The sequence below is a fragment of the Squalius cephalus genome (assembly GCF_949319135.1).
Source record: "Squalius cephalus genome assembly, chromosome: 18".
NCBI lineage: Eukaryota > Metazoa > Chordata > Actinopteri > Cypriniformes > Leuciscidae > Squalius > Squalius cephalus.
Window position 1 is genome coordinate 10,836,052 of NC_137139.1, and position 21,285 is coordinate 10,857,336.

Sequence of the window (21,285 nt, forward strand, 5' to 3'; positions counted from 1 at the left end):
GATGATGATGATGATGATGATGATGATATTCATTAGCAAATTATCATGATTATTATTACAATATTATGTTAACAATATAATAAAAATTCTACTGTACAAATATATTTAGCATTATTACCATCACCATTAATAATAACTATTATAATTACATTAATACTGTATATTACTGAATGCTATTGCTAACATTTATACTATTCTTTGTTTATTATACACTTCTTGATTATCTTGGCTTTGCAGAGAGACTGTGTTCACACTGATGGAGTGGCAGAGGACGAGCTGCGCCTCCTCAGAGACATTACAGACACTTATTTCACTCAAACAGATCAAAGCTAGCGAGCCTCAGACAAACTCTCATATGTTTTGGGAGAGAAAGAAGTGTGTATTCACCTGGCAGGGCAGTGTGTGTTCTCCTGCCATTATATAAGGGACGAGAGAGAGAGAGAGAGACGGGAGAACAAAACTACACCTGTCGTTTCCCTCCACAGACTGGAAAACAAAAACACAGCAAGCCCTTTATTCTTCAAACTGAAAAAAGGAAAACCAAAACACACACACACACACACACACACACAGCAGAATCAGATCCCTTAATATCAGCTCTCACATCTTTCGAGTGACAGTGAGCGCAGAGATCCCAGATATCCGTGAGGAAACAGCTGGACTGAACTCCTTCATGAGCTTCATCACTCTCTCATCAAACACTCGTTTCCTCAGAGCTCTTCTCGAGTGAATGACTCTCTCTCTATCTCTCTATCTCTCTCTCTCTATATATCTCTCTCTCTCTATCTCTCTCTCTCTCTCTCTCTCTCTCTCTCTCTCTATCTCTCTCTGTCTCTCTCTGTCTCTCTCTGTCTCTCTCTCTCTGTCTCTCTCTGTCTCTCTCTGTCTCTCTCTCTATCTGGTGAGGAACCGGACACCACAGAGGCTCAGAGTCTTTCCACAAACACAACAGATTCATTTTCATGTTAATTCCGGTCCAGCGCTGACGACCGCCTGTCAGGAGAAGTGAGCTTTCACTGTGTTTTTAAAATAGAAAGTGCTGATTTCTCCATGACATTTCAAAACAGTGCGTGTTGAACAGAAACCCCACACTGAGTGTGTGTTTGACCTGCGTGACGGAGCATTTCAGCGCTCACAAGCACACAGGTAACTCTCATAAACACACGTTACTGCACTTTCAGCATCAGTACTACGTCATCATCATTACTAGTATAATTAGAAACAATTCAAATTGATTCAGTTTTTTAAAAATACAGCTATAAATAAAATATTAGTATAACATGAAACACCCAAACTTGCAAAACTTAATCAAATAAAATGATAAATTGTGCCTTGGCAACTAATTGAAATAAAGCAAGTTTACTTATTAAAATAAGTTTAATTATTAAAATTGAAACAAAAATAAAACTAAATAACAATATACAAAATATAGAAATGACAAAAGCACATAAAACATCTAGAGCAAACTAGGGGTGTAATAATACATCGATACGGATCCATACTTTGATCAAATGACTATGATGATTCGCTGCAACAAGAAACAAATCGAACGGTACATTCGTTACTTTTCAGAACACAAATGAAGATCTGAGTTTTCTGTCCCTCCATTGACAGGCTACGCAACTACCGCTTTCAAGCCCCAGAAAGATAGTAAAGACATCATTAAAGTAATCATGTGACTCCAGCGGTCATGCAAGTGCTTTGTTTGCACACAAAAAACTTAATTTACCACTTTATTAACAACATATTAATCTTCAACGTCTGTGTTCTGAAGATGAACGAAGGCCTTACGGGTTTGGAACAACATGAGGATGTGTGAACGTTGATGTTTGTGTGAACTACGTCTTTAAGAGTCTGAAGTCTCACAGCGATGGCCTTTCCCGAGCTCTGGACTAAACATGATGAAACGAGCTTATCTTTCTGTTCACGCTCACTCTCTCTCTCTCTGGGTTTAATAAGCCCGATGACTCCTGTCATCCCTCATCCGATCACATGACTCCATATGTGAACGCATGTGCCCTTCCTGAGGGAGCAAACCAAAGGAGCGCATTAACACAAGTTCCACATGTGCGTAGCGTGACTGCATGGAGTCCCGTGTTGAGATGTGAACGCAGCCTGACGTGTCGGGCCTATGCTGGGATTATTCCAGAAGGGTTATGATATGCATGCCGGGTCAGCGCACATGCGCGCGGATCAGGATAATCAGAGCTGAAAGCTGACCTACCACGTGATGTCATGATGATTACATCATCAGCATATAACCGGTGAGGAGCGGGAGGAGTGATTACATCATCAGTGTGTGCCCTGTGGCAAAGAGGGGGGGGGGGGGGGGGGCAGATGCTACCGCTGCCGCCACCAGAGCACTGACACACACTGACATGCTTTCTGCTCCACGAGAAAAAATAACAATATACACACACTGTATACTTGAGGGCGAGTTAATGATGACAAAATGTGCATTTTTGGGTGAACTATCCCTTTAAGATTAATATATGCTGTATGCATTGTTCATTAGGTCATGTTAACTAATGTAGCTAATGTTAACAGTGCAGTATTTTTTTATTTATATAATTGTAAGTTTTTACAAGCATTACATTTTTTTGCATCATTACCTTATTTTAATGAATATTAGTTAATTATTTCAATAATGTACAATGCACATTTAATTTAACGTAAATTACATTGTTCAGTCATTTTTACGGTATATAAAAAAGTAAAAATACTGCATTTTATTTCAATTTAAATTATAATAAAGTCAGTAAAACCAAAATTAGCATAAATTAATTAGTTAAAATAATATAGAATATTTTTTTTACATTACAGTACTAACATTAGGGAATTTATTTTTTGAGCTTATGCGATTACAACTAGTGTTGTTATTGTTAACTAAAATTATTTTAAAAAATTATAAAAAATTCAAATGAAGCTGAAATGAAAGAACATATAATGGATAATGATAAACAATAATAAAATAAAATAAAATAAATATTTGATAAAAAAACAAACAAAACTTAGAAATGTTGCCTTGGCAATTAACTAAAATAAAATGTTTAGTTGAGATGAGTTAAAATGACAAAATAAAACTGAAATAACAACAAATATTTAAAATCAAAACTAATAAACTTTACAGTTACATTACAAAAATGAACTAAAATTAAAACTTAAAATTAAAAAAAATCTATTTATTTTAATTAATAAATACAATAATATTATATAAAATAATACTAAAATAAAACATTGCAATGCAAATAATATTATAGGAATTTAAGCCCTTTTTTACCATTAAGAAAACTACCATCTCTTTCTTTTAGAGTGAAATATGACCTTGACAGGTTTCTTTACAATCAGGCACAGTTGCCAAAATCAACCATAGACTGACAGAACTGAAGCGCTCTCTGTGTTTCTGTCACACACACACACACACACACACACACAGATGTGTCATCTCTCTGGAGGGAGCGCAATGCAATGCTTTCCACATTACCATCTCTCTGGGAAGAGAGCAGAGCATTTCACATTTCTCAAAGAGTCCGAGGGACGTTTGGTACCCACACATAAAAGCTTTTAGAGTGAGAGAGAAAGAGAAAAAGTTCCCGCTGCACAACTGATGTGATTTTAAACAATTAATGTCACGAAGAGATCACGGGTTGAGAGCGCCATGCTGGAACACACTGGAAATCTCAGCCAACATGAAGGATGAGGAAATCTCTAGTCTCAGACAGGACTAGATTCCTACCAATGAGTTCAGGTCAAGAAACACGAACGAGACTTCGTTCAAAACCAGCATTGTAAGGCATCATAGACACAAAGCCTGTTAACAAAAGGTAAAAGGCTGAATTGTGCATTTATCCGTTGCAGATTATTACATTTGTATTGCAACTCTCTCAACACGACACCGTCTTCAACTGAACACAGAAAACTTTACGAGTTTTGGCCGTTCATTTACAAGACAACAGCGTTTTGGGGGCATGAAAACTTTTGAAAACGGGTTTCAAAGTGCAAGTTTTTGAAAGCGATACCTTTATCATCTCCTTGTAAACTACATCATGCGCATGTGTATTACGTGTTCTGTCTATAGACCTTATATGCGCCAGAGAAACGAGGGCGCCGCCATCTTTAGAATATTGTCTGTGAACTCTGTATATTTCTATGGCGCTGCTGTCCAGGAGTAATTAGCTTTTGAAGTGGATTTACTTAATGTAAAGTTAACGGAAGTTATCATGAGGACTGTAATGTTTAAAGCAGATGACTAAACAAATGTCAGTCGACCGGGAAGATTTTAAAACGAGCCGTTCATTAATAAACACGCAGAATCGCTGTGAAAACACAGACCGGAAGTCAAAAGACAACGAGCGCGGCGCTGAAAAGGGGCGGGGCTACATAAGGTCTATAGCAGGGTTCACCAATCTCGGTCCTGGAGGGCCGATGTCCTGCAGAGTTTAGCTCCAACCCCAATTAAACACACCTGAACCAGCTAATCAAGGTCTCACTAGGCATACTAGAAACTTTCAAACAGGTGTGTTGGAGCTGGTTTGAGCTAAACTCTGCAGGACAGCGGCCCTCCAGGACCGAGATTGGTGAACCCTGGTCTATAGGTTCAGTCTTTTTCCGTACACAGTGACATCGCCATCTACTGGCCTGGCATGAATAATACAGCAATTTTAGATGTTTTCACGGATCTGTGTGAACGGGGATAGCTTTGACAACATTGTTGTCTGTACCAAGCAGCAACCTCCGTGTCTCTCTCTTGAAACCAACACGGAAGTGAATTAAACGGCAATTCATTGACTGGCCGCTTGAGGCTGGCTGCAAAAGTGAGTCGAATCTGCATCTCCCCCATGTTAAAATGCCCAACTTTACAGCAGAAAAAAAAACATGTTTACAGCCTGGAGCAAAAAGTGGCTTTGTTCTATACAGCTAATTTTGCCCTTCATGACGACTGTGAGGGGGTGAATTTTTTTTACAACTCATTCGATTAAATTATATTAAGCCTTAAATTTCTGCATAATTAAGGGTGTGTCCACTTTTGAGTGACAGGTGGATTCCCGCTGCTGTGGTCATTAGTCATCATTAGCCGTTTGTCTGCTGTCTGTTAGCCGTCACGTTACCTCAGCTCATTGTCTGACTGTAAAAATGTATAAATTTGGGAGTGACGGGCGAACAAGATGGCGACGGTCGGCCACGCCCACTTTAGGCTTCAAAAACGGTCTTCAGAAACCTACGGGTGACGTCACGGACACTATGTCCATATTTTTTTACAGTCTATGGTCTGTACACGAAAAATGCGAAACTGAAAGGCTTTTCAGTCCATCACTGTCATTTAAACGTACCCTCAGTGACACATTCACCCAGGATGGCGGATGAGTTGATAGAAATCGTTTACTCCAGTTTAAATGGAGTGTTTCACCCAATATTTTGGTTTTCGGAGTATTTTTATGCTTATTATAGTAGCACACCATTTATCGTAGAAACATACTATAGTAACCCTAACTCTACTTACACTAGCGCTGAAAAGAATGGAAGCCCGTTTCCGCCAACGTTGAGTAAAAAAAAAAAAAAAAAAGATTCTTTAAGTCATAATAATGAGGAAGTTTATCATAATTATGACTTAGCATCTCAAAATAACAAGACATTTTCTCATAATAATGACTTAACATCTCAAAATAACGAGAAACTTTTTCGTAATGACTTAATAATGACTCTCTTAAATGACTTAATGACAAGATGTTAAGTCATAATTACGAGAAAGTTTCTCATTATTACAAGATGTTAAGTCATAATTACTAGAAAATTTCTCATTATTACGAGATGTTAAGTCATAATTATGAGAAAGTTTCTCATTATTATGACTTACAGAATTATATTTTTTACTCAACTATGGCGGTAACAGGCTTCCATAGAAAAGTTCAGTTAGAATTTTTTGTATTCAGCAAGGATGAATTATAATGACACATTTTTACAATGTTAAAAAAAGATTTCTATTTCAAATAAATGCGGTTCTTTAAAAAATGATATTCAAAGACTGCTAAAAAAAAAAATCTATCACGGTTTCCAAAAAAATATGAAGCAAAGCAGCACAACTGTTTTCAACATTGATAATAATCAGAAATGTTTCCTGATCATCAAATCAGAATAATTTCTGAAAATTCAGCTTTGATCACAGGAATAAATTACATTTTAATATATATATATATATATTCCAAATATAAAATAGCTATTTTAAAATAGAATAGAAATTTACAATATTACTGTTTTTTGAATCAAATAAATGCACCTGTAGAAGGCAGTGGCATATTTACACAGTAGACGTGAGGCAACTGGCTAGGTTTTGAAACAACCCTATAATGTTCATTGGGAATTATGATGACAAGGCAATAATTTGTGTAGATTTTCCCGCTAACTAGGTCATCTGAGAGCGGGAGGTTCCCCACAGACACGATCAAGGGAAGCGGGGATGAATGCACTCTTGAAATACGGCTCTCCTGAAATAAACTCAGTAGGCAGGTGAATCTCAGCTGTGTGAACACACACTGTGTGTTTGATCTTCTGTCATTAATGTGTGTTCATTCAGAAGGGGAAATCTTTTTTTAGATTAACTGTTCAAACCGCGAGTTATGTGTGCTAGCATGTCCACAATGGTAGTAACTGATGGTAAAAGTGGCATTCAGCTTTCTCAGAAACAGATGAATGTGAATATGTCAACATTTTTTGTTGTATGTATCGCGGCAGCGTGGAAATTAACTCTCCAGGGAGTGACGCATAAAGTTTAATGCGCTAACGTTTGAAAATGAAGTTGCAGCTACACTAAACCCTAACCCTGATAGAGTTAACAAAAGCAAACGTGAGATACAAACGCATGTTCTGCCATGGTATTTGCAAAAGTGTTTAAGCTCTGCGGTCGTGACTCGAGTTTCTCTGGACTCGTAACCGAGCGCTTTGTGTCTCGAGTGTAATGCTGTATCAGATGAGCGATCGAGCAAGTTTACTACGACTGGAAATAGCAACAAATATGGAGCTGGTTATGCAACGCAAACATCAAAACACATTAGTTTACAAATCATGCACTATGGTAAAAGTGTTTTTATAACACTATAAATAGCATTGTGCAAGGAATTGATAATCTGCCCCCGTAATCATAATTTGTGTGAAAATTAATACAAATGATTTTACTGCCACGAGTGTTCATTTCAGCTGGAGACTCCAGTAAACTGTATTTACAGGTGTGTTTTTGAAGTTTTGCAATAATGAAGGTAGAGGCACCTACCGTATTTCAACTGAGTCTTGATTGCTTATTCGTACATTTCCAATTTGTATTTATTTTTTATGCATTTTTGTTATTTGTATTGTAGGGAAGCACGATATATCGGCCACCATATCAGTATCGGCCGATATATGTTCATATTTAATGTTATTAAATTTGACCGATATATTAAAGCTGATAAATAATACTTTCTTCCTTCCTTCCAGCTTTATTTCTATTAGACTAAAACAAAATTGTATAATACCCATTACTGTTTTTTAAATAGTTTTAGTTAATAACACTGGAACTCATCTACTTTCATGTTTTTTTCTTCTTCAGACTAAAAAAAAAATAAAAAAAAATTACTGCAGATCTATTTTATTATTATCATAATGACTACTATTATTATTTTGCACCTGCAGAACATCAAAACCCATGGTGAATGAATGGCTTCTCTTCTATTCATCATTCTGTATTTTGTCTTCCTTTCATTTCTCTTCATCTCTCTCTTGATGCACTACAGGGTCGGCCCTCAGCTATCCAGCCATGACACCGTTTCCATGACTACACCCCACCTCTCTCTGCCACACACACACACACACACACTTTCTGACACTGATTCAAGCCGACGGCTACACAGAAAAGCTTCTCGACTCTGCGTGTGTGTGTGTGTGTGTGTGTGTGGCACAGCAAGTATTCTAGAAATACCATTTAACAATCACAAAACACACACTTCCTGTCAGCTCATGAATTATTCATGTCCGCTTCAGTCTGTTCAGTTGTAACCTGCCTGACACACACACACACACACACGGCCGCTTGTACGAGATCTGAAGCTGGAGTGAAACCCCTCTGTGCTATCGAACGAAAGCGAGATGAGGATTCTCTGAGCTTCAGCAGAACATCATACAGCGGCTTTAAAGATTCAACGTGCAACATTTCTCAAAGTTCAAATGTTTTCTCCTATCCCATTTTAAACTGCAAAGGCATTACATTCACTTATTATTCGGTATTGGGACAAAAAAAGGCTACAGAACAGGGAAAAAATTGCTTGTGTATAAAGGAATTATAAAAAGGTTGATGACAAATAAGAGTGCAAGATAAATAAAACAAATCAAAATTCTTCATTAAATCTTTGCATGTACGGTTCATGACACCTTGAATACATGTGAGAGAACACATATTAACCATTTAAAATAGAAATAGATTAATAAATACTAGAAGGTAAAAAGTATTTTATACAAATTAAAATTTAATCAAGTCGCACCACATATTTTACTACCTGTCCTGAACTAACCTTATTTTCTCTTAAAAAGTATCAAACTATCTGATATTTTGCATGCACTCTCAATATTTTAATATCCAATATTCTAATATTTATCATGAATTCATTAATATCTGTATTTATTAATACAAATCCACATTAATATCTGTATATACTCTATTTTAGTTGCACCAGAAGATATTTTACAACCTGAGCTTATGTTGTCTTCTCTTAAAAATCTAATAATCTAATATTTTTAAGAGACTAATTGTCTTTGACACACAGTTATGAGGGTTCGGAGGGGCTCTCTCTATGATATCCTTTCCTGCTTTGCATTTCCCCCCTAGATATTTCTGCAAATTATAAAATAAAAATATTAATTAAATGTAGATTAAAATCAACTATATTTTAAATGTATATTAAATGCATTTTTGTCCCTCTAAAGTACATTTGTATGGTATTAGGTAAACTAAAATATACTTTAATGCCATTTCTACTGAAAACTGTGTTATGTATTTAAATATTGCATCTATGAAATTTTTCTAAATATATTTGAAACTTAAAATGCTACTAATAGTATTTTTTATCTTCTCACACCGTGAGTTTTTCCCTTTTCTTGTCATGCATTATTAGTCTAACGGTGTGGGAAACCTGTCTGGATATCCATCATTAATTTTCGCAGTTTGCAGAAATTACACCTTTCATGATAAAATGCTCTCTCACATACAAACTGTACAAAAACAAGTGCACATAACTTACTTCAGACTACAGTGAGAATCGCAGCACAGTCTGTCACGTGTTTATACATTATACGCCTTCACACACACACACGGCATATGTGTGCTTATATAACCCACATGATGACAAACATGAGAAAGAGTGAAGCGACACTGTCCCAACAGAAACCAGACAAACCCAGGCGTGGCATATGGAGGTGAAGCGTGCAGGTCAGAGGTCATGGGTACACACCTTGGCATTAATATAGGGGTCAAATGGGCCACAGCGTTTGAACTCTGTGTTGTCTAGAGAGCTCTGGGAGAGGGGAGAGAACAGGAAGGAGACGTGTTCACATACACACACACACACACTGAACACAAGTGTTAATCAAATGCATGATCACATGATGAAACAGGCAAAAGAAACTACAGGCTGGCTTAGAGTCCGTCGAATGATTAACGTTTAATAAAAATACATGCCGAATGAATATTTATTTTGATACAAATTTGTGAGGAATATATATGTCTAACTATAATTAGACAAATCAGAAACATTTGACAATGAAATTTACGCTGAATTTGACCAATCAAACAATGGAGAATAAACCAGCCTTATAAAATGGCAAAAAAAAAAAATGAAATGAGACAGTATTTTTTTTAGTTAGTCCAAATTCATTATGAATCAATAATAATAAATCATTATTTTTGGCTGCCCTGTTTCATTTCATTTTGAGACATGTCATGCTATAACAAATCAATGAGAAAACAGCACAATAACAGAGTTGTTAAATGAAAACTGTGATTATTATGTTACTGAAAAACATGGAGTGCATCACTGCGGAATAATAAATGCATGAAAAGTCTCTCCAAATTATGCAAAACGAGGGCATTTGAAGACAGGCCGTTTCTGCCTTCCTCTGGGGACATTTCATTCAAACAATAAAAAACCAACCCCGGGTACAGGTGCGCATGAATATTCAGATTCGTTTGTTAAAAGATGTCACGAGGTCGGAAATAAATAGGGAACAGCTGTAGAACGGGAAGGCAAGCGAGAGCAAAGAAACATTTCAATATGTCATTGCTGGGTCAACAAACCTCAAACAAATTGAGCAATTCAGTTCCAAAACCGCATTAATTTTATATGTTTTTATATACATTGTTGTCACATGACCTGTACGTTTAATTCAGCATGAGAAAAAATAATGCATTTCATCCCAAATTTGCGGTAAAAATCATCACACTGGAAATGTCAGTGTTTATATTCCGATATTTTGGTGGTTATTCATTCCGTGCCTGAATTTGGTTAATCTGCAACTTAAGTGTCCTAATCTTAAATGACACTCGACTGATTCAAACAGACACACAGTATACAGTCATACCGTGTGTGTCATGTTCTACTTAAAAACATTTGAAATTCAGCCAAATGTGTTACGACTAAAAATAGCAGTTGTGAAAACAGCGTGTATTAAGGGTGAGAAGCCACTGAACTCATGTTTAGCTTTATCTTTACACACACACACACACTCACTCGAAGTGTAAATGAGCAGTGTGAAGCTGTAAGAGGAAGCAAAAGTGTTCCTGATAAGCTGCAGCTTTTCCTGAGACGTGTCAAAAGAAACATAACCTCGAATCTAACCTCAAAATGACTAAAACACACCCTCCCTCACTAGTCAACAACCTCCCAATCCCCGACTACTGATCTCAGATAGTGTGTCATTAGACAGGTAAATATTTACAGAGCAACTTAAAGACGACTGACAGGATTTATTATGACTCGTCTCTCGGGCTGGAATCCTGGCGGAGAGGAAGCGTTGCAGATTAAACATTTAAAATATGCAATATGACAAAGTACAACCATAACCTACAGGTATTTCCAACTGGTTTTAACATGCATTATTTCTGGTCAGTGCTAAATATGGGTGGAAACGGGGTCTAAAATGGGGTTTTGTGATTCGTCAACATTAATGTGTAGTCAACAAACTTCAATTACAAAAGGGCTGTTTTTAACATACTGTGATCTGACACATTCTGATATCACAAACTGTTGAGGATGGATAGTATGATTGGGATGCAGGGACTTGTTTATATGGAGCAAGTTCCACTCACTGGAATGGCATTAGTTAACGCATAAGTAGACGTTTCTTTGACCTAAAAAGTAACCCAACTTAATAAAGACATTTTAAACAACTTTCCAGCTCAAATAACACATGTCGAACTATAGAATTCATTCAAGTTCTTAGCAAATGCACAATCTTCACATTTCTGTTTTTAAAGTGCCCCTATTATGCTTTTTCAAATATTAGCTCTCATGCAGTGTGTAATGTAGCTGTTCGTGAATGTAAAAGGTCTGCAAAGTTTTAAAGATGAAAGTGCGCGACAAATAAAGTTATTTTAAAAGAAAAAAATTGATTCATCCGCAATTCCAGTCTCACTTCCGTAAGATATCCAAAGTAGGTTTTAAACAAATTTGCTTAATGCCAGTCTATGGTCTTCATTGTCTGCCTGCGAACAACATCTACTTTGACCCTAAAACACTGTAGTTGTAGCCGAGAAGCAACATGTCGTAGCAACATCGTGTTTTTGACATGTCGAGAACATATTTCCTGTGCTGCAAATCCACTTCTGTGCTCAGTAAAACATCACGGTATAACCAAAATACAGTAAAACCAACGGCATCATTACGGTTCGTATCACTAGCTGGGTTTCCATTCAAACGTGAAGCGAATCTTTTCCAAGTTCGCAAAACAAACAAATGCAAATTAGGCGAGTTTCCATCAGCTTGATCGAGTGGACGACGGTGGTATCGGTAACCTAGTAACTAACATAAATAAAACACGATGAGTGGAAACCGTAGTGATGTGTCGCTCGACTCCATGAGCCGAATCCTTTAAGTGAACGGTGGGAGTCGGTTCCCATCTGAGAGACGTTTTCCCTTTTTGTATATTAATACAAGACAGAATAATATGATTATCCTTTCGCTACACTGCTCAGCCACACGTCAAGTAGTCACTAACTGAATGTTATTTTGAGGCGTATGTGCGTGCGATCACGTGTGATGGCATTACCCAGCCACTCTTCATCGCTACACACATTAACATAATATTCAGTCAGTGCATGGTGTGCGTGTGGTCGAGCAGTGTGCAGAAAAGAAGAGGAGTGACACACGCAAACGTATACTCTTATTACTGAGATGAGCCAAATGATCCGGTTCAGTTCCCTAAAGAGAGCCGGAACTCCCATCATGAGGAAACAGCCTCTCAGTAGCGTGGGTTTAATGTGCGCTACATCCAAATTTATTCGGCAAATGCGTTTCCATCTCCCATTATTCGCATTAACTTTTTTTTTTTGCACAAGTCAAAAACCACCTCAAGCGAGCTAATAACTTTGTGAATTAAGAGATTTTCTGCGCATAAAAACAGGGTGATGGAAACATAGTGCTGAGGAAGATCTGGCACTGAAATTCAGATATGGTAATGGGAGTTTTGTTCCCAACATGTGCTGTAAGTGGTAGACCAATCACAACAGACTGGAGCATCTGACCAATCAGAGCAGAGTAGACCAATCACAACAGATCAGAGCAGAGTAGACCAATCACAACAGACTGGGTCATCTGACCAATCAGAGCAGAGTAGACCGATCACAACAGACTGGGTCATCTGACCAATCAGAGCAGAGTAGACCGATCACAACAGACTGGGTCATCTGACCAATCAGAGCAGAGTAGACCAATCACAACAGACTGGGTCATCTGACCAATCAGAGCAGAGTAGACCGATCACAACAGACTGGGTCATCTGACCAATCAGAGTCAGCTCTTGGAAAGGAGGGGTTTAGAGAGACTGTATACTTTATCGAACTTTATCGTGACACTGAGAAAAGAGGCGATGCTGAACAGTATATTATGAGAAAAGTAAAGTGTTTTTTGACCTGCATGTAAACCTGTTGTAGGAGACTGCAAAACAGAATCAGGAATTAGCATAATAGAGGCACTTTAAACTCTCCAGAAGGCCTGGCCCAATAGATTTCCAGTTTACCTGTAGACAGTAAGAGTATTTTATACATGTTTTCCATTCTGTTTTTACTGAGAGACGAGTCAAAACTACTTCCTGTGGTAATCAATAGCAAGTCATCAGCGCTGCTCATAGACCTTATGTGGTAAATAACCCAGAATACGGCTTTGAATGTGTCGTGCGGTCAGACCTGTTCATTGAGTTTGGGGTGAGATGGACCCTGGTGGACGAGGAGCTTGACAATCCGCTGGTCCCCCTTCCAGGCCGCCAGGTGCAGAGGGTAACAGCCCTTGTTGTCAGCGATGTTCGTCAGAGCCTCGTTCCGCAGAAGTACTTCCACCACCTCACTGACAGAGAGACACAAGCACAATTGTGTGTACATTTCGATAAATAAACTAAAATTATCTTTGAGGTCAAAAGGTCATCAGGTGACAGGACTCACCTGTGTCCATTTAAAGCAGCGTGATGTAGAGGTGTGTATCCAGTGCTGTCCACACAGTTCACATTCGGGCCCCTCCAGATACTGTAAAACAAAGAGTGGACAGACACTGAGTATTATAATAATAATAATAATAATAATAATAAAAAGGGTTAAAAGAAAAACTGCCTAGGCATACAACTAAGCAAATCAGCATATGATCTCTGAAAGATCATGTGACACTGAAGATTGGGGTGGTGATGCTGAAAATTCACCACAGGAACACAATTTAAAGTATACTCAAATGAAAAACAGTATTATTACTGTTATAACGGTATGCTTGGTTAAATGCAGAAGAGACTTCTTTTAAAAACACAACAAAAAAAATGCTAAGTATTCTTAAATTTAGGAAAAATTTAAATTTGAGGAAAAATACAAAATTATTTTGCACTGTAATGCAAGTGACCATGGGGTTCGCGAAATAATGCTAAAACAACCCGACAACAGCAAGGTCCCCAGTTCTTCATGGCTTTCCCATGATGTGTTTCCAATAATTTGTGAATACAGAACTTCACAGTACAGAGTACAATAGAGACATTCACAAATACTCCAGTCCTGGAAATCACAGTTTTAAATCCCATTATCGCAGGCAATCTCGCTGGTTTATTTGTGGTGCAGACACAGAAACGCCTGGATTGAGTCCTCTGATAACCTTGTGAGGGTTTGGACTTTGAGTGTGCTGGTCTAATGTATGATTCATCAGGCTAATGCCATGGGAATGAACATCTCTGCGTCATCCTTCCTGCTACTCCTCAAGCAATCTGCTCTGCAATCTGCTGGTCAACACATTAGCAAAATCCCTTTGATTTTTTACGCCTCTTGAATGAAACCGTGAGTCACACCTGAATCTAGCGCAATGACATCAGCCGGTGTGTGTGAGGTCACTGACGGAGAGCAGGCAAACAGGTTCTGCTGATAGTGGAGACTGGAGCAACTTGCATGAGTTGAGAAAACATAGGAGCACAGGATGTGGATGTGGGATGTACAGATTGCATTCGGGTCCGCTTTGACCCGGAAGAGATACATGCAAATGTTGTAAACACTTTACATTTGTAGTTAACTACGTTAGTTAACATGAACTAACAATTAACAACAATTCTACAGCATTTGTTAGTGCTAGTTAATGTTAATTTTAACATTTACTAACACATTCTTAAAATTAAAAGTTGTATTTGTTAACATTAGGCTAGTTAATGTATTTTGAACTAACATGAAAAATCAATGAACAACTGTATTTTAATTAACTAATACTGTCATTAAATGATTAGAAGATTATTAAATGTAAAAAAAAAAAAAAAAAAAAAAAAAGTATATTGCTCACAGTTAGTTCATGTTGGTTAATACATTAACTAGTTTTAACAAATGAGACCTTACTACCAAAATTTCTAATAATAAAAAAAAAAAATGGGGAACCAAAATTCAAATCACACACTACTTTTTTATTTTTATTATTGTTATTATTTTAATTTAAGAGTTTAAGAAATATACTCTTTAAAACAAAAATGCAGATCTTCTCTATGAATTTATCACATTTTTTGTAAAATATATTTAGGCATCTCACACTCACACTTTTGAGAATGAACTTTGATATGAATATGCATACATATTTATGGCAGCCATGAAAAAAATTACAGCTTGAAAAGTTGATCATCTTTTTATCTTAAAGTGAAAGTTTATGCAAGTAAAATTTCTACATTTCATTTGAAAACATTCTAATAATAACTGATGCGGTTTTGTTTGAAAATGAATATACAGGTTTCTGTTTTCAGGCATTCATGAGTTTCAAAAGAACTTAATTAAATCCATCCGAGTTAATACTGGCAATTCTGAGATTATATGTTCTTACAAATTTCATATAATGATATATCAAATAAAACATCTCATAAATATATGTACATCACAGTTTTGTTGTTGTTTAGTTAATATTTTGTCAATAAAAAAACTGCTAAAATGTAGGAATAACGTGGTGACAATTAAAACGGTTTCATTTTTGTGCATATACTTAATTATTTATATAACAATAGACAAGAATTTCAGTGAACACTCAGGGCAGATTTTAAGATTTTGGTACACCGTTCCAGCTCTTGAATCAGTGGTTTCTCACTACCAGAAATGGATGAGATAACCTGAAAAGGCTGGACACTGCCTCAGATTGCTATTTTTAAAGAAATTAATGGGCCTCAGTCACATCCACACAAATTTAATTTTGGCATAAACTCTCCCAGTGTGCTTGTAAATCGACTAAACTACAAAACACACAACTCTTTGTCTGTTCTTTTGCACACTGGACCTCACTGAAAACACCCTTAGGCTGTGCACTCGACATATAAAGACATAATTGACTGAAGGGAACAGTTCTCTTGCTGTAGCTGTAAACATATTGTGTACTTGCAGCATGTGTGAGGAGAGGAGAGGAGAGGAGAGGAGAGGAGAGGAGAGGAGAGGAGAGGAGAGGAGAGGAGAGGAGAGGAGAGGAGAGGAGAGGAGAGGAGAGGAGAGGAGAGGAGAGGAGAGGAGAGGAGAGGAGAGGAGAGGAGAGGAGAGGAGAGGAGAGGAGAGGAGAGGAGAGGAGAGGAGAGGAGAGGAGAGGAGAGGAGAGCGTATCACGTGCTGTACAGCGCATGCACTCGCTCGCTGTCAAGACAAAGCACAAATGAAGACACAAAGCACACAGACAAAAGAGGAAGAGGAAAGGAGAAGCCGGTGGCAGAAAGGCTCTCAAACTGTGCAGCTCTTCTCTCTCACTCCAATCTGACGTTCCCATCACTCCACTTCCAGCCAGGAAACGTCACACAGAGAGAGAAAACTGCACCAGCAGAGAAACAAAAAGTGTTGCTGCTTCACAGAATATGCAGTGAACCAACATTATTTGACCTCAACACAGTGATAATCTCTTTGACTAAATTACTCATTTAGATTTTGATAAATATATATTTCATCATTTATAAAGTATTAAAAATTTGGTGACATTTTGACCTATTTTCATTATTTTACAGTGCACATGATTGGACTACAATGGACTGAAATTAATGCATTCCAGGATGTTGAAATATTGTCCAAATATATAGGAAATCATAAAAACTATGACAAAAAAAAAATAACACTATTAAAACTGACATCTGTGCACTACACACAAACAAAAAATAGTTTAAAATGCCCCAATTATGCTTTTTTTTTAATATTACCTTTAAAAGGTCTGCAAAGTTATAAAGATCGAAGTGCACAACAAATAAAGTTATTGTCTCCTAAACAATGTTGGGGAGAGTTACATTTAAAAGTAGTGTTACAATATTGTGATACTCCCTAAAAAAGTAACTAATTGCATTACTTAGTTACAATACTTTTGCGTTACTTTATCTCACCTGGGCTGGGCTTCCTTGTTTTTTAATAACAAAACCAAGAATGGACAATGTAAAGGCCCTTTCACACAAAAGAAGTAATAATGAACCTCAAACTGATCTAAATGCAAACTCACGCCTGTACAGTAGAGGGCGCAGCTCAAACAAACCTTTCAAAAACAAATGTAATGTTTAAATAAAGTAATTTTTGCTTAGTATGTTTGAACTGGATCATCGAAGGTCAGGAGCAAAGACATTGCTTAATAAAGTGAGGTTAAATTCATAAAGCATATTTGTATTTGTATATTTTGCATCAAGTGCTGCAGAATAGATGAAATTTAACAACTAAACAATTAAATTACACTTCAAATACCTTTTTCCAAATATCGTTTCTTTCATTTGCTGTCGTTTTTATCACGCTGATGTAAGTTCAAGTGTCTGTTTCAAAAATAAGTTGGTTTTTAGTTAGTTACGTGATGCGGTGGTGTAACTTCATGATTGACAGCTGTGATTGACAGGTTCTCTGAGCGAAGTAGTCACTGAAGCACCAACGGACATTTTTTCGGGATCTTCGGAGGACTGAGGAGATTGTATTTACTTTATTTTAACAAGCCTCTTGTCGTACTGCAATAAATTTTTAAAAAAGTGTGCAGAATGCACTTTCCCTGAGGCGAGTGAGGGCGGAACGTTGATTTCGCGGCTTTACTTCCTGCTCACTACTGCGCAGGTCTGGTCCCGAGATCGCTACTGCGCAGACTCAAGTTCCAATATGTCAGCGCCATATCGGGACTCTGGCGGCTTCAGTTCTCATCAATGGAAGAGAGCGAAGGGGCATCGTGATCGTCCATCTTTTTTTACAGTCTATGATCACAACAGACTGAGCCATCTGACTAATAAGAGCAGAGTAGACCAATCACAACAGACTGGGCCATCTGACCAATCAGAGCAGAGTAGACCAATCACAACAGACTGAGCCATCTGACCAATCAGAGCAGAGTAGACCAATCACAACAGACTGAGCCATCTGACCAATCAGAGCAGAGTCAGCTCTTGGAAAGGAGGGGTTTAGAGACCCTGTGAGGAAAGAGGTGATGCTGCAATGTACATTATGAGAAAATTAAAGTGATTTTGACCTTGGCTGCATGCAAACCTACTATTGGAGACTGCAAAACAAAATTATGAACCTTTAAAATTGCATAATTGGGGCACTTTAAAAATAACCTACAACTAACTACCCCTCCCTTTTTTTGACAGTTTTATGAGAGTGTAGTTGAGATAGGAAGTAACAGCAGTGTGGTTTACAAAGATCCACACAATGAGCTGGATTCTCATGACAGAGAGAACTCAATGCCGTAGTGTCATAAACAACCTATTGTTAAATACAACTGCAAAACATAACAGTATACACAGCATGAATGATGCATGTTCGGGTAATGTTATTGGAAGTTATTGCATCGCCATTGTAAAAATGGGTAAACCCCTGAGACAAACTGACAACCAAGGCGTGCAGGGGGGGGGGTTTAATGATCGAAAACCGAATGAAATCAAATGCGTTTCTGGTTTGTTTTCTCTCGGCTGCATGACCATAATCAATTTACTTTCTCATGTCACTAGCTTTAAATATGCAACTTCGCTAACAAATGCATAAAAGTGACCAGCTGGATATAAATGAATGCAAATAGATTGTAACAATCATGAAATTAAACATTTGGGTCTGGCTTGTGTGTGTTTTTGTCACATTGTTTTAACCACTTGAGGTACTAGTAATGTTAGCCTAGCGCCCACTAATGCAGCATCTAGTCAACAAATTATTTACTTCAATTCTTTAATTACTTTAATTTTAATACTTTAATTAATAATATGAAAACTAATTAATAATATGAAAACATGTACGGTAGTGTACTGTATACCTACCTCTTCATTGTCTGTTTTAAACCCGCATCTGAAGTGTCCCGCTCTGTGCAGCCTCACGTGTCAAAACAAATTTTAATTAATTTTTGCGATTAGCTAATTCGATTAATTAATCGGCACATCATGCAATTAATTAGATGAAAAATGTTAAATCACTTGACAGACCTAATTATAATATTGCATAGTATATACATTATTTTTAACTATAGTAAACATAGAATTTAGTATATTATATTAAACCTATGTTTTATCAATGAGTAAACCGGTTGTGTAACACCTCCTCAAGATTTAATTTTGTGATCTCTTTAAATTCTCACAATTTCCATACACTGGAAGTTGCAGTGACCAGAAAAAGAAAGGGCCTTGTACATTATACTGCAAATTCAAAATGTAATGTCACTTTACTTTGAGTTTTCATTTGATTATGCAACATTTGCCCCCTCAATACAGCACATCATAATACAGGAAGATAAAGAAATATCCCTCAACTAAATCTGACATCACGCTCCACCCAAACGGGCACCTCCGGCCCACTGTGCTCTATTGTGAAAGCGCCATGGCAACTGAAGTGCGGAAAAGGGTCTGGCTGGCGAATGGTTGGACCCCATGAAGCCTCCACCATGACACTGCTGTTCTACACAAAGACTATTTTCTACCCCACAGAAACTACAAACCTCATCATCGTTTTCAGACCACAAAATGGCAAGTAAAAATAAGCAGCTCTGATGCCATGCTTTCACAACAATGCTTCTCCAACCCCTAGAATGAGGGGGGGGAAAAAGAGAAATGTCTACCCAGCATGCTGTGCAGCAAAATTGAATTCTTGGAGTAGTTCTCGTACACTCTGGAAACGGTGGGAAATGTTGAAGGGCGGGAGAAACAGATTCCATCTAGAAAAACTTGGAAAATTCTTTGCATTAAGCCACCAAATGAAAAGAAATTAACACAATCATAATGTGGATTATCTACGTTTTACAAGAATATACCATTTCAAAATTTCACGATTTTTGTTGAGTGAAAATTCTTTCTACACCAATTTTTTTTTTTTCCAGTGTACTATTTTTAATAAAAATAATGCAAAATATAGATTGTTGGCACTATTTATGGCCAGTGTTTTCTCTGCTATTCACCTGCCATTGTGTCACACACTTCATGATGCATACAAACACCTTCGTTCAACAACACACAGACATCTGAGGCCTTCTGTCCTTGTGGCGTATTTCCTATGCGAAAACATCAGGCCATCAGAATATATTAAGAGGCCGGGCAACTCTGAGGGACAGAAGGCTTGAGTTGGCATTAAGGCCCCGAGCTCTGCCCGCAGCCACAGCTTCGGCCCCACTGAGCACATCTCTGACTGGAAGCCGGCAGGGAAGCACATCCATTCACGACTCGGATTAAAATAATGAACAAACAGAGAGAGGCACCTTACGTAACAGCTTTCATAATGTCAACATTTAAGCCATTACGGAAAAAAGCTCTGCATGTGGTAAAACCCGCATATGGAGGTTTCAGTGTTGGGAAAGACTTTAAAACCGCAGTTTGTCAAGCTGCAGTTACTCATAAGTAAAAGTAGCCTAGTTCAGATGAGGTCGAGATACTGTTAGGGATACATGTGTCCTGATATCTTTTTAAATATATTTAGGCAATATCACACAAGCGATATTGTTGCTTGTTTGCGTGTAATATTGTTTTTATTGAATATAACAAGAAGTTAATGTTGAGTAGCTTACCATTTAAACACAATATTTCCAGTTACCTTATCGGTTTTTGCTACCTATCTAAAATAGTTACTGATGTAGCCACAGAAAATTAACTGTTGCACATCTCTGCACACAAGCTGTGTCACATACGTGTCACTATATGATCATAGACTGTAAAATAATATGGACGTAGTGTCCGTGACGTCACCCGTAGTTTTCTGAAGAGTGATTTTGAAGCCTAAAGTGGGCGGAGCCGGCCGTCGCCATCTTGGCAGCACGTCACTCCCGGATGACCGGAAACGGGCAAAGATGCGGATTAGCTGAGGGGACGTGATGGCTAGTAGTGACAGTAGTGGTAATCCACCTGTCAATCAAGTGGCCACGCCCTTAATTATGCAGAACTTTAAAGCTTAATATAATTTAAACGGATGAGTTATTAAAAAAAATTCACCCCCCTCACAGTTGTCATGAAGGGCAAAATTAGCTATATAGACCAAAACCACTTTTTGCACCAGGCTGTAAACATTTATTTTCTGCTGTAAAGTTGGGCATATTAACATAGGGGGTTTATATGTGATTGTCTTTTGGAGGCTGTCTCTAGTGGCCGGTCGATGAATTGCAGTTT

General features: G+C 37.6%; 1 protein-coding gene across 17 annotated transcripts in view; it reads right to left on the reverse strand.

The window, feature by feature from the left end:
* The window catches only part of LOC307145432 (ankyrin repeat and SAM domain-containing protein 1A), a gene marked incomplete at its 3' end in the record, with an annotated part of 130,209 nt that overhangs the window by 87,124 nt on the left and 21,800 nt on the right, over positions 1-21,285 (reverse strand). For 12 of the 17 annotated variants that reach the window (XM_079848553.1, XM_079848555.1, XM_079848558.1 and 9 more), the window contains exons 2-4: positions 13,673-13,753; positions 13,421-13,577; positions 9,474-9,536 (exon numbers count right to left, since the gene is read on the reverse strand). In XM_079848553.1, the coding sequence (XP_079704679.1) occupies positions 9,474-9,536; positions 13,421-13,577; positions 13,673-13,753 (301 nt within the window). The remainder of the gene's footprint in view (positions 1-9,473; positions 9,537-13,420; positions 13,578-13,672; positions 13,754-21,285) is intronic. The other 5 variants (XM_079848560.1, XM_079848559.1, XM_079848554.1 and 2 more) reach the window with 1 other exon arrangement.